An 11,749-nucleotide genomic window follows, 5' to 3' on the forward strand; every position below is an offset into this window, starting at 1 on the left:
CTAGATGGGCATGTATAAAGCCCTTAGCTCATAGGGACCCTAGGCTTGACCGGCATAGGGCTTGACACCGTAGATGTAGGGCCCTTAGAATACCAGGATTGTGCCAAGTTAGGCCCTCTATGGGTGTTTCTTCTGATGATGAAGTCCTAAAGAGCATTTTGCTAGCATCCAAGGGTATGTCTAGCCCTAGACACTAAAAATGGCCCTAGGGCCCACCGCAGACCAAAGGAAGCCTATAGGTGGGACCATTCTTCCTACATACACATAATAGAATGGGTCTATCGTGCATGCATAGAAGAATGTATGCTTCAACCATCTCAACCTATGGTCAATGCATCAAACAGTAGTCATGTTGCATGACTCCCAAACGGCAATGGTCGTGTGACACTTCTGGTGTTGTGCCTAGTAGTTGTAAGAGGGGAGAGAAGGGCGCCTTGAATCTTATGTGTGTGGTTTCATCTTCTTTTTCCTTCACTACTCCACACAATCCACCTCACTTGCTATCAATCACTCTCCCTCTTTCCCATAGATGCCTCCAACTTATCATAATCATCCCATCCCCCAGATTCATTATGATGTCATGGCAGCTACCTCCCTGAGCACATGAATCCTGAACTAGGAGGGGATGTACATGGTGTGTCGGTTCCTCAAGTGGACCTCACCACTAGAATTTACAATGTGTGAGTGATATCATTCCACCGTGCATTCCATGAGAGAGTGCAAGAGGGTACATCTTCTACTCCTTCATGATAGTGGGGATGAGCTTCCCCTTGTCATGATTCTTCCTCCATGTCCTAGAGTTATATAGCCTCTAGATCGAGCACCTCACCCTAACTCCATCTTCGCCCTATCGACCTTTGCATATATGTGAGATGCGTTCATGGGGATGAGGCTTTCCATGGTGTTGTGTTAACACTTGTTTGTCTATTGGGTAAGGGATACTACTTGTAGTTCCACTCAAGCCCAAAGCCCCAAATGCCTAACAACTTGCTCGACCTCGGCGATAAGTGGGGGCACTCGAGACAAGGATGTACATCATTATCACTCTTGAAGCCCACATGGAGATGCTAATGAGGGTGCCAGTAAGCAAGAAGATTTGGTAAGAGATGTCAGAGATGGACGCTGAAGGATCAAATCAGGCAACTAGAGGGGTGAATGAGAACTAATAAAAATCTTTGATCAAAGGTAATCTTGGCCTAATCATCCAAGACACCAAAATAGTTAATAGAGATACTTAAGAGTCAATTGGTCGCTAGATATTCTTGGTGTTGACCAATAAACACAACGAAGCACTCAAAACGGCTAGGAATGAGTATGCGGGGAAACACTCCAAAATCGAGAAATTGAGCTTATTACTTTAGTGAAAATAAATAAGATGCTCAAACAAGAACACCTCAACCAACCAGTGATTGGATGTTTTGGAAAAGTTTTTGAAGCATGCACAAACTCAAAAAACCAACACTCGAAAGTCCAAGTGGACAAAATAGTGACATGGTGTAACATTCCAAAATTCCAACCCAAGGTTTGGAACCCAAATCTCCTAACCCCCCTTTTTATCTCTCTCTAAATTCCACCTCATAGGACATCTCATCATATGCATACACTTTGATTGTTAGAAGCACCTCACATAGATGATCATTTTTCTTTTTAGCACCTAAGATTATTTAGCTAATTATTTGTTCAAAAGAAAAGGAGATAAGAGAAATAGAAATAGAAAATAGAAAAGAAAAAGGAAAAACCTTCTCCCCTCGATTGGGCCATTTCTGGCCCAGCTCCCTCCCGCGCGCCTCGCCCCCCCTTCCCTGGCCCACGCGGCCCAGCTCCCTCCCGCGCGCCGTGCCACTCCCCCGTTGACCGGTCGGCCCCACCCGTCAGCCCGCACCCCCTCGCTCTCTCGCGATCTCTCTCTGGCGAGCGGGCCCCGCCCGTCAGCGCCCTCCTCGCGTCCGTGACCGGGGCTAGCGACGTGATCGCCGCCGGCCACTGCCCGCCCTGTCGCCTCGCCATTATCGCGTTCACCAGCTCAGTTTGGCGCCTTGCTGTTTGGTTATAATCATTTTGATCTGGAAAACTAACATTTATTCTTATTTTGTTATATGCCGCATGTTTGTGAGCAGAGTGAAGGTAACACTGCATTTGCGTGACTTATAAGCCTGCAATAGGAACATGGATAGTTTTTTAATGGAAATGCTTGTTTCTTCAGGGGCAAGATGTTGCTTTTGAGCCAGCAAAGCTTCTCTGGCTTATCCAGAGGGATTTCCTCCGTAAGTTGCTTCAAGAATGGTTCTCCATATTATGATTTTAAACAGTTCCATTTTGTTTGAGAATGCAACATGTCAACCTTTGGACTGACATCCTTTATGAATTTTGATTTTTTCTGCAATCTGCACAACATGTAATCTTAACCACATAGAATAGCATGTAATCAATTCATTTGGGCATCAATATGCGTTTACTTGTCCTAGGTGTCTGTTGGAAAAGACTTGTGAAAGCTCTTGCTACTATCTCCAAACTTTGATGTACTTCTAGTGTTTAACTATTTGTTACTTGTTAGACTATGTTGCACTAACTTAACCCACAGTGGCTTGCTAAATCAATGGGCTTATTAGTCAATAACTGCTGCTTGTTACACTATATTAATACTTGTTATTTGTAGTTTCTACCGTATTATAGTGTTTAATTATGTGTAGATTAAATACATCATAACATGATGTTTTTGTTCAAAATATAAGTTCTTATTTCATTGGAGTTGTGCCCTTATTCCCTATCATTCTCTTATAATTGGTGAGCTATATTTACCTGTGCTTAATACAAAAAAAATCACTAAGAGTGGTCACTTTGACATTGGAAACAGAAGGAAAATCTGTTCAACAAATGGTCAATGAAGCCCTTCAACGGGTGCCTAATGATAATGGTCAGCTCAAACAACATGACTATTTCTAACTTTGTGTTATTTGAGCATCTATTAGAAAGGCCTCACTCTTTTTTGTATTTATTTCTGCAGGTGACAAATATATTGATGAGGTGTAGTTTGTGTATGAAATCTAGTAATATACACTTTTGAACCAAAAGTTGTTAGTTCTAAGCTCAGTTACAAATTCTTTCTGTATTTTTAGGTCAATCAAATACGAGATTCGTTGGCAGTTATGGGGAACAACAGCACTGCTTTTAGCTTGCCTCAGGTGCATCTCTGATAATTTGCTTGCAACGTCTAACTTGCAGTTATTTAATTTATCTTTGACTGCTCAACAGAACATTATATGTTGTTATGTAATTGTGAAAGAGCCTCTAGCCGAGTTGGTTAGGTGGTCTGAGTAGCATTGCTTAGGTTATGAGTTCGACTCCCCGTGAGAGCGAATTTTAGGTTGTGGTTAAAAAATCACATTGTTTGTACCACGCCAAAGCACAGGTCTACGGCCTGGTCCCGATCGTGGTCGTTTCTCACATGGGCTACGGTGCCGCTGTGTATGGGTGGGGCAGGGGTTCGGGGGGTTTTCTCGATCTGCGTGAGAAGGTTTAATATAATGCCTGTGGGCTGTCTTACCCCCGCAGGTCGAGTTTTTTTTATATGTAGTTATGTAATTGCTACAATTTATCTTGTACTGTACCGATCAATGTTCATGCTTCTGCGTTGTGCTTTGTAACCTGCAAACCATATGAACACTGATTTTGTTTATACAGCCGCATCTTCAAAGAACAAAATTATGTGATATGGAGGACAAAGAACTTGAACCCTTATATGTAAAACGGCGGGAGCAATTAAAGCAGCTTGTTTCGTCTATTGTAAAACCAAAAATTGTGCAGGGCAGAACTCTAAATGGGAAGGACTTTGTGTCTTTCTTGCAGCAGGTAAAATACTTAATGATGTGGTTGCTGATATGTATCTGATCAGTTAGAATTATCAGTAACTTTTCCTCCTGTCTCCTCTGTTTCAGATTCTTGAGGCTTTGAATAAAGGCGAAATTCCATCAACAGGGTCTCTAGTTGAAATTTTTAACAAAGCCATTCTTGATCGCTGTCTGAAGGTGTACAGGGAGAAAATGGATGGCTTAGGCCTACCAGTACCGGTAGACAAACTGCAGAAACTTCATGAGATGGCAAATGGTGATGCTAGAATTCTCTTTGATAAGCAGCACTTTGGCAAACATCATGCTGCTCAGTCAGCACTCAAGCTTGAAGATGATATTAAAAAGGTTAATATTTTTTACTCTTTTTGAATGGTCACTACTACAAGTTGAATTTTTGTCGCATGTTGTGAATAATGTTTTGGTATCCTATATCCTTGCTGTAGCTCCTGTCTTTCTTTCCGTTGGTTTTGGAACGCCACTGAAACTCTGTGTCATCTCTTACATGCCTTCAACTCAACTTATACCTGTAGAAGATAATAAGTTTTACATACTTACAGGATGTACTTTGTAGGTGTACAGAAACTTACTTCTAGCTAATGAATATCAATCGTCAAAGCTGTGTGAAGCTCGCTTTTCTGAGTGTGAAGATAAGATGGATCACCTTCAAGTCTTGAAACTTCCTTCGATGGCAAAATTCAATGCAGGCTTTACTCACTGCAACCAAAGTTTCGTAAAGGAATGTGTTGGACCTTCAAAAGAAAGCTATGAACGTAGAATGTCAAAGGTTTGCCTGTTAATTCTGAATACAGTTGTCATGTCAGTTACCAAAGGTTTGCCTGTTATTATGCATTTGCAGCCTAGTTTCCAACGACAAACCAGCCTTCTTTTATTCTTATTTTTGGTTGCTGTCATCTTAAATTTCGTTTCATTTCATCTGTCTACAACTCCACATGATGAAATTCAGTTACTTCTATATTGGTATCAAATTTTCCCCTGTAGATTGATAGATTTGTTTTGGTACCTGATGACACTTATGTTGTGAACTGCGATGCACTCGCAAGATAGTCCTGGTACTCAGCCCTCCCGTAGGAGGCCCTAAGAGTAAACCAGATCTATTCTTCTTGCCTATCCCTACTAACACCCTGCCCCTCCTTATGTAGAGAGGTAGCCCTAACTTAATAGCTAAGCAACATAACAAACCTTATTTGGCTAGCACTGTTCACGCGCTAATGGACTAGTTTCACACAGCTACAGTACTGTTCACGCGCTAAGCAACGTAACCCTACAGAACCGCACGTGAACAGTGTTCACGGCTAACCTAACCCTAGTGATCTAGCTAATGGGCTTAAGGCCCATAACAGCCCATAACACACTAAGATATTTTTTACCTGTAATTATCAAAATAAACATATAAGCTAGTAAAAGATGCACAAGCAGTAACATAAATAACCACGTTTAGACTTTAGTGTGGAAGGAGGGAACCCGTGCTGTAGTTATCCTGTGCATTGATATCTTCTATGGTATTGCGATTTCTACTCAAGTATGTGCTCTGTTTGGTTGCTTTTACTCTTTAAAACTTGTTGTGGTTTGCATGGAGCCATGGACTAAGCTCCAGTTTGATGCTGTGTTTAGATGCTTGCCAAGTCTCGTGCTCTTTTCATCAAGGAGTACAATAACAAGCTTTTCAATTGGTTGGTGACCTTCTCTTTGGTCATGGTGGTCATCGGGCGCTTTGTCATCAAGTTCTTCCTACTTGAAATCGCCGCCTGGGTGATGTTCATCTTCCTAGAGACGTACACGAGAATGTTCTGGTCAGCGGAATCGCTGTACTATAATCCAGCTTGGCACATCATTGTTTCTTCCTGGGAAACCATCGTGTACAGCCCAATTCTTGATCTGGACAGGTAGTCTCCTTGCTCCTAACTGTATATATTGGCATGCTACTCTGTCTGACTAAAGCCCTGTTTAGAAGCATCCGGATTTTAAGAAACTGGTTTATATATAAATTGGGGTGGTTCTAAACATACCAGTTTATAACCCAGTTTATAGAAATTAGATTCTCAGTTTTTTAAAAACCAAGAAGCTAGCATCTCCTAACTAAAAGATAAAAACTGGGTCTAACATGTAATTCTTTGCACAGATGGGCCGTCCCAATTGTCATAATGCTATTATTTGGGGTTCTTTACTGGAGATGCTTCGGTGGTAGAAGGAAGCGGGGAAGGGGTTCGCTCCTCCCATTGTACAAGAATTCTTATAACTCGAGTCGTCGCTCCAGATCAGACTAGTTATACACGCAATGCTCAAGTTTTTTTCTTTTAAAGAATGGTACAAAATATCTGCCTGTAGAAGAGGCTAAACTGCCGAATGTGGATCATCTGTAAGTGCTTTTGGATGGGCATGTTTTGATGGTGCCCTGCCAATGTATCTCCAATTCTTTTTGGTGGATGAAGAGAGGCGGTGAAGCTGCTAGTATGGGGCGGGGCACCTGCACAAAGCCTCTGTTGTAATTCATACCAGGGTACTTTTTCCGTAGCTAGATTATCCTTACATGTCACGGTCCCAATTGATTGATTATTGTTTACGTCCACTGCAAATTTTTTTGGCAAGAATTTTGTTTTTTAACGTCATAGATAGAAGGTAGCTGTTAGAGCGTGTACCGTGTCAATCATATGCTCAAAGTTATAATCTGGTGGTGGAATTTGGAAACGTTCCTTGTTTATACTGTTGTTATACAGTTTATATCCACATATATGCTATACTCTGGCTAGGAGCTGTGTTGTGTTTATGTTTTGCATTAAGCCAGTGGCACTCAGAACTAGCGAGAGGCAGAGCGTGCTCTTCGATGGAAACCGAACTTGCTGTGTCCACTGCAATGTGTAGCAGACAGCAGTTGGCATAGTACACGTCACATGGACACCAGAGATCCACATGGAGAACGAACAATAAATCAATAGCAGTAGACCCGTAAGTCCACAACGAACGAATGCGCATCGCAGCATTAGCAATGTCCACTACAAAGTATGTGAAACTGTTAATTTATCATATTCTTTGCCGTGGGCATCACTGCATCAGGGCCTTTATCATATCCGATGGAGTAGGAACCTAGGAGGTCGACCCCGATGAAGCCGGGCCTCCGCACATCCTCTTCTGGAGGTGCTCCAGGCTCGCCACCCGCTGCAGCGAGTCAGTGCTGCCCATCTTGCCGGCGACCTGAGCCCCGTTGACGAAATCGTCGTCCTCTTGAGCCGAGGAAGCTATATCTGGCATGTAACCGTTGCTGCCTCCGATCTCGCTTGGATTGGCGAAGTAACTGTTCAGGTCATCTTGGATGGGTACGGCGGCATCAGAGGCGGAGTCGGATGGGGAGCCATTGAATGGCATGCTGAGGGACGACATATCAGACACGGCAGGGAACAATGTGTTCATGCCAGTTACCCGCTTCACTGAGTCCTCTGCCATCTTCACCTGAAAACATGATGCATTCCCACGTTCCATCAGAATGGCCAAGAACACCCAGTTACGTATGGAAGGCCATGGATTATCTCTGAAATCTAGGGGTGGGAGTTGATTCACCTAGTGCTAGCAGTTGAAACAACCCAAAGTGCCTAATTCAACAGATGCAGGGCTCACACAGCACAGGCAAAGCAGTGTACCTTTGCTCTTAAGGTTTCGACATCTGCCTTTAGCACCCTATTGTCAACAGCAGCCTCATTGAACTTCTGATTAACGTCAGCAAGTCGCCTTAGCAGCGAAGAGTTCTCAACTCTTAACTGTGCTACCTGTAACAAGACATGCACAACTCTAGCTCGTTAGCCAAGCCAGGGGCCCAAGAACATTTTGGATCTGTCAAGTGTCAACACATAAAAATGATAGCATAACCCATCGGACCTGTGCCTCCAGTTCATTCAAGTGAGCTGCCTTTCTGCTTCTCGAACGCCTGGCTGATTCTCGGTTGGATTGCTTCCTGGAAACAGTCAGGAAGACTGGCTCAACTCATCTATTCGGTTGTGGCATCAAGCAAACAAACGGACCACTCTAAATGAGAATTGGTCCACTAAATAATACTAGTGCCTTTATAAGAAAACAATGGCAATACAAATTACAATTATTATGGCATACAATATACAAGAGCGTCCACGGACTTGTCAAGGAATGTCATTTAGGTCCACAAACTTTAAAAATGTGTTTCTGAGTCACTAAACTTGTTAAGTGGTGCACTGCAGGTCCATACCAAACATGTTGGCATTTTATCTGACATGACATGCATCAGGCTGGTGCGTATTATTATTAACTGATCCAGATCCAGCCCGAGATACTGCAGACACAATACACACTGTAGTGTTAGCGTGTGTTCATCTACAGGTGAGCCTTCGTGTCTCCCTGAGCTTCGACGCTTCAAGAACCTGTCCCAGCCCCAAGCTGCCTGTGAAGGGCTGTGGACACTCGAGCGATGTTAGTTGTTAGCGGGGGCAGCATGGTCGGCGTTGGCTGCGAGGCCACGATCACCCGCTCACAAGGTCAATGGAGGAGCAGCGCCTTCAAGTGCGGCCTTTTTTAATGCAAATAGGTGAGGCTAAAACCATATTTGGTTTGGCTTTTGGCAGTAGCTTTTGCCCTCAAAAAGCCAACCAAAGAGATTGGCTCCCACCCAAAGCAACAGCCAAAAGAAACTTTTGCCTAGTACAAATTTCATAGCAGCCTTCCCCGGTCCCCCCTGCTTTCACTGGCCATAGAGTTAGGAAGTCCACGAAATTACCCACCTGCACTAGTTATGAAGATAACAATTTATTTTTCCCAGCTGAAGCAGCCAGCCCCAGCGACCTACACAATCTACAGGAGGAAGAAGGTGTTGACGAGAGAGGTCTGCTTGGTGAGAGAGGGAGAGAGTCGAGTGGAGAGGAATGTGGATGACATGTGGACAATATACTTATATAATAATCCAACACTCTCCCTCACGTCGAGGCTCTCTTAGCTCTCGATGTGGAATAGGAGCGAGCAACAATAATTCTTGGCTCTAACAATATATTAAGTTGTATGCACAAACAGTTCAACCCAAAAACTTAATCTAATAAAAAGAGGTGGACAATTCACTTATACTATATTCTAACATGCTCCACAGTTTTTCCAGAAAACACAACTGCTCAACCAAACGGCTTTTGGCTTTCTCACAGCCCACACTCATTAACAGATTTTCCACTACTACTTTTCCAGAAGCCACAGCTCAACCAAACATGGCCTAAGATGAGTTAAATGCAAAGTGGCAACATAGTTAGCCTCAGCCTTACAGTGGCGCTCCACGTCAGATAAAATGCCAACATTGCTAGTATGGACATGTGGTGCACCACTTAACAAGTTTAGTGATAAAAAATGCATTTTAAAGTTTCTGGACCTAAGTGGGCACCCCTTGACAAGTTCAGGGGCTGCTCATGCATTTAACTCAATATACAATGTTGGCCATAAAGTCATGATGCACACACATTTCACAAACAGATAAAAAGATCACCTTCTCTGTAATCTTTGTTGAACAGGGTTTCCGTTTCCAGTAGTCTCAGCATCTCCTTCCATATCATCATCGTCTGACTGCTCACGTGAGGAAGAGCTAGTGGTTTGCTTAACAGGAATATCGGCATTTTGTACTACATGTGGACTTGATCCCCCGCCTGGAGCACCAGCTAGCTTGTTTTGAACTAGACTTCCAGTACCTGATACGTGCCCAATATCCAATCCAGACCATACTTCAGTCATTCAACAAGATGTCATACATATAAGTTAGAAGGCTAGCATTTACAGTGTGTGCATGTTTACCCAAATAAAATAGCAACATGTCAGTGAAATCACGATTAAGCTACTTGGTCCAATTGTGAAGCTAAGTGCATGTGCATACCTTGCATAGTAATGGACGACACACCATAAAGATACAACCATAAAGGCTTCATAATCACAAGGTGTTTTGTTTTGAAAACTCAACAACAGAATATCAAGTTCCCCATGGTTTACTAAATCAACCACAAGTGGATCCTAGCAAGCAACCTCAACAAAATGATGCTTACAAGGACAGAGAGGAACTGAAGGTCTAATATCTATTGCATGAGTATTGAGCACTGAAACATAAGATCATTTGAGCCAAGCTTCAAAACCAGTTTGAAATGCAGCAAATGATGCTGTGGATGATTACCTCCCATGGGTTTAAGAGGGCCTGCATGTGGAACATCCACACTTGGCAAGGATGAACCAGCTGGAGAATTATCTGGAGGTGCTGCACCAGAAGCCTGTGGATAAAATGGTATCAGAAATATTCGATATAATTATATAAATGAAAATACAGAAAGAGTGCTAGGAGAAAAATGAAACCATGCATATTGGGCTCCCACTCATATTACTGTAGTACTTGATGCTTGGCAAAAAAAAAAAAAATCACTCGATTACAGACATTGAGGAAAGGCAACTCGATGCTTGAACTATGAAGTTTTGATAAACATATCAAATATCTACAATATTCTGATATACCAGGCTCCGACAGTTCCTAAGAGTATATACCAAACAAGCTAATTCACTTATCACAGAAAAAAACATATAGGAGACAAATCAAGGTGATATTGATACTACTCACATCCTCAAATAGCGGATAATCGCATAAGAATCGCTACACAGAGAAGTCGCAATTAACCACCCACACGTGAAATGACAGGAATCATGAACTTACAACAAAATATAGGATCTCTGCAATAACCTAAACCTAATGCCATAAACACACGAAGTCTCCACGAATTCCACGCATCCCTAGTCCTAAAAGCACATGATCACTAGCACCGACATCTAATTGCTATGATGTACTGTGCTGAACTGATGGCTGTTTCGTCTTCTCTAGAAATCTTAACTATGCGGTTGTGGAGCAGCAAGCGCAGCATCATGTATGTCACAGTCTCACAGACTGACCACGTAAGAACGCAAACAAGCTACTATAAGCCTTGACCATTCGAAAACCAAACAGCATTGCAGGTGAGCTGCAGCTAAAGGCAAGTGGACATACCCTCCACAAGGCAACGGCAGCGAGGTCCTTCTCCAGCTTCTGCTTGAGCATCGCGTTGTACTCCACGGGGTCAACAACCGAGCTCGAGGCAGCCGCCGCCGCCGCGGTCCCCGGTGTCTTCCTCTCCGCAGCCTCAACTCCAGCTCCAACGCTGCCCCTACTGACGCCGGCTACGGGAACCGGGCTGTCGAGCACGGCCTCCTCCAGGAACTTCTGGAAGTACCATTCCGACGGGCACCGGTTCATCAGCCCCGCCGCCTCCCCCGCTGGTGCAGCAACAGCGCCGGCGGCCGCCGATTGAGGGTGCGGCGGAACCCAGTAGGGGTTGGGGATCTCCTCCACGGAGAAGACGCGCTCCATGCCGGATCGAGACGGATCGCGACACTGTTGGGGAGAAGTCTCCGGTGGGCTAGGTGTCGGAGATTTCGAGGATTTGATCTGAAATTTGGGAGAAATTTCTCTGGCCGCACTTGGTTTGGTGGAAGAGAAGAGAAAAAATGGAAGGGAAGAGAGGAAGAAGAGAAGATGAGGTGTGCACGGTGGCTGCAATAAATAATAATAAAGTCGGCACGGACGGCTTTCACGGCTCTACGCGGACGCCAGTATTTTCTGAGGATTAAATTTATCTGAAGAATCAGCCATGGTTTATATAAATAGTTTTGTAATTAACTTATCTTTAATCCTCTTAATCGGTATTTTAAATCTGAACAAAATTTTAATCCAGGGCCAAAGATAAAAAAACATGGGTTTTGTTTGTCCTTTTATTTAGACGTGAATTTTCCCCTTTATATACACGCCTCGTTTTCCATGGTCACGAAAGGTGCCTCTTTATCTATACACACATAATCGATGCCACGTTGAGGGTTGATTC

The 11,749-nt window shown here is 43.5% G+C and overlaps 2 protein-coding genes across 2 annotated transcripts; one reads left to right on the forward strand and one right to left on the reverse strand.

The window, feature by feature from the left end:
* Nucleotides 1-2,088: 2,088 nt before the first annotated feature.
* On the forward strand, nucleotides 2,089-6,595 carry LOC103644183 (uncharacterized). Its single transcript, XM_020546995.2, has 10 exons — nucleotides 2,089-2,124; nucleotides 2,204-2,264; nucleotides 2,855-2,914; nucleotides 3,005-3,024; nucleotides 3,117-3,182; nucleotides 3,682-3,849; nucleotides 3,936-4,193; nucleotides 4,420-4,632; nucleotides 5,481-5,752; nucleotides 5,989-6,595. Exons 1-10 carry the CDS (start codon nucleotides 2,104-2,106, stop codon nucleotides 6,131-6,133), a joined length of 1,284 nt encoding a protein of 427 aa, XP_020402584.1. The 5' UTR covers nucleotides 2,089-2,103; the 3' UTR covers nucleotides 6,134-6,595.
* A 176-nt stretch (nucleotides 6,596-6,771) lies between these two features.
* LOC109943557 (bZIP transcription factor RISBZ2) lies at nucleotides 6,772-11,487 on the reverse strand. Its single transcript, XM_035964409.1, has 6 exons — nucleotides 10,879-11,487; nucleotides 10,024-10,117; nucleotides 9,352-9,550; nucleotides 7,737-7,812; nucleotides 7,502-7,627; nucleotides 6,772-7,313 (listed from the first exon to the last, which is right to left on the reverse strand). The coding sequence occupies exons 1-6, from the start codon at nucleotides 11,236-11,238 to the stop codon at nucleotides 6,951-6,953; spliced, it is 1,218 nt and encodes a 405-aa protein (XP_035820302.1). The 5' UTR covers nucleotides 11,239-11,487; the 3' UTR covers nucleotides 6,772-6,950.
* Between the last annotated feature and the right edge of the window lie 262 nt (nucleotides 11,488-11,749).

This window comes from Zea mays, chromosome 1 (assembly GCF_902167145.1).
Source record: "Zea mays cultivar B73 chromosome 1, Zm-B73-REFERENCE-NAM-5.0, whole genome shotgun sequence".
NCBI lineage: Eukaryota > Viridiplantae > Streptophyta > Magnoliopsida > Poales > Poaceae > Zea > Zea mays.

What these genes read in the sequence shown, in the direction of transcription:
- LOC103644183 (XM_020546995.2), top strand. Translation starts at nt 2,104, where the DNA reads ATGTTTGTGAGCAGAGTGAAG. An exon ending in TATCCAGAGGGATTTCCTCC is followed by an intron (nt 2,265 to 2,854) that starts GTAAGTTGCTTC and finishes CATTGGAAACAG; the next exon opens with AAGGAAAATCTGTTCAACAA. An exon ending in GTGACAAATATATTGATGAG is followed by an intron (nt 3,025 to 3,116) that starts GTGTAGTTTGTG and finishes CTGTATTTTTAG; the next exon opens with GTCAATCAAATACGAGATTC.
- LOC109943557 (XM_035964409.1), bottom strand. Translation starts at nt 11,238, where the DNA reads ATGGAGCGCGTCTTCTCCGTGGAGGAGATCCCCAACCCCTACTGGGTT. An exon ending in TGAATGAACTGGAGGCACAG is followed by an intron (nt 7,628 to 7,736) that starts GTCCGATGGGTT and finishes GTCTTGTTACAG; the next exon opens with GTAGCACAGTTAAGAGTTGA. An exon ending in TCGAAACCTTAAGAGCAAAG is followed by an intron (nt 7,314 to 7,501) that starts GTACACTGCTTT and finishes TCATGTTTTCAG; the next exon opens with GTGAAGATGGCAGAGGACTC.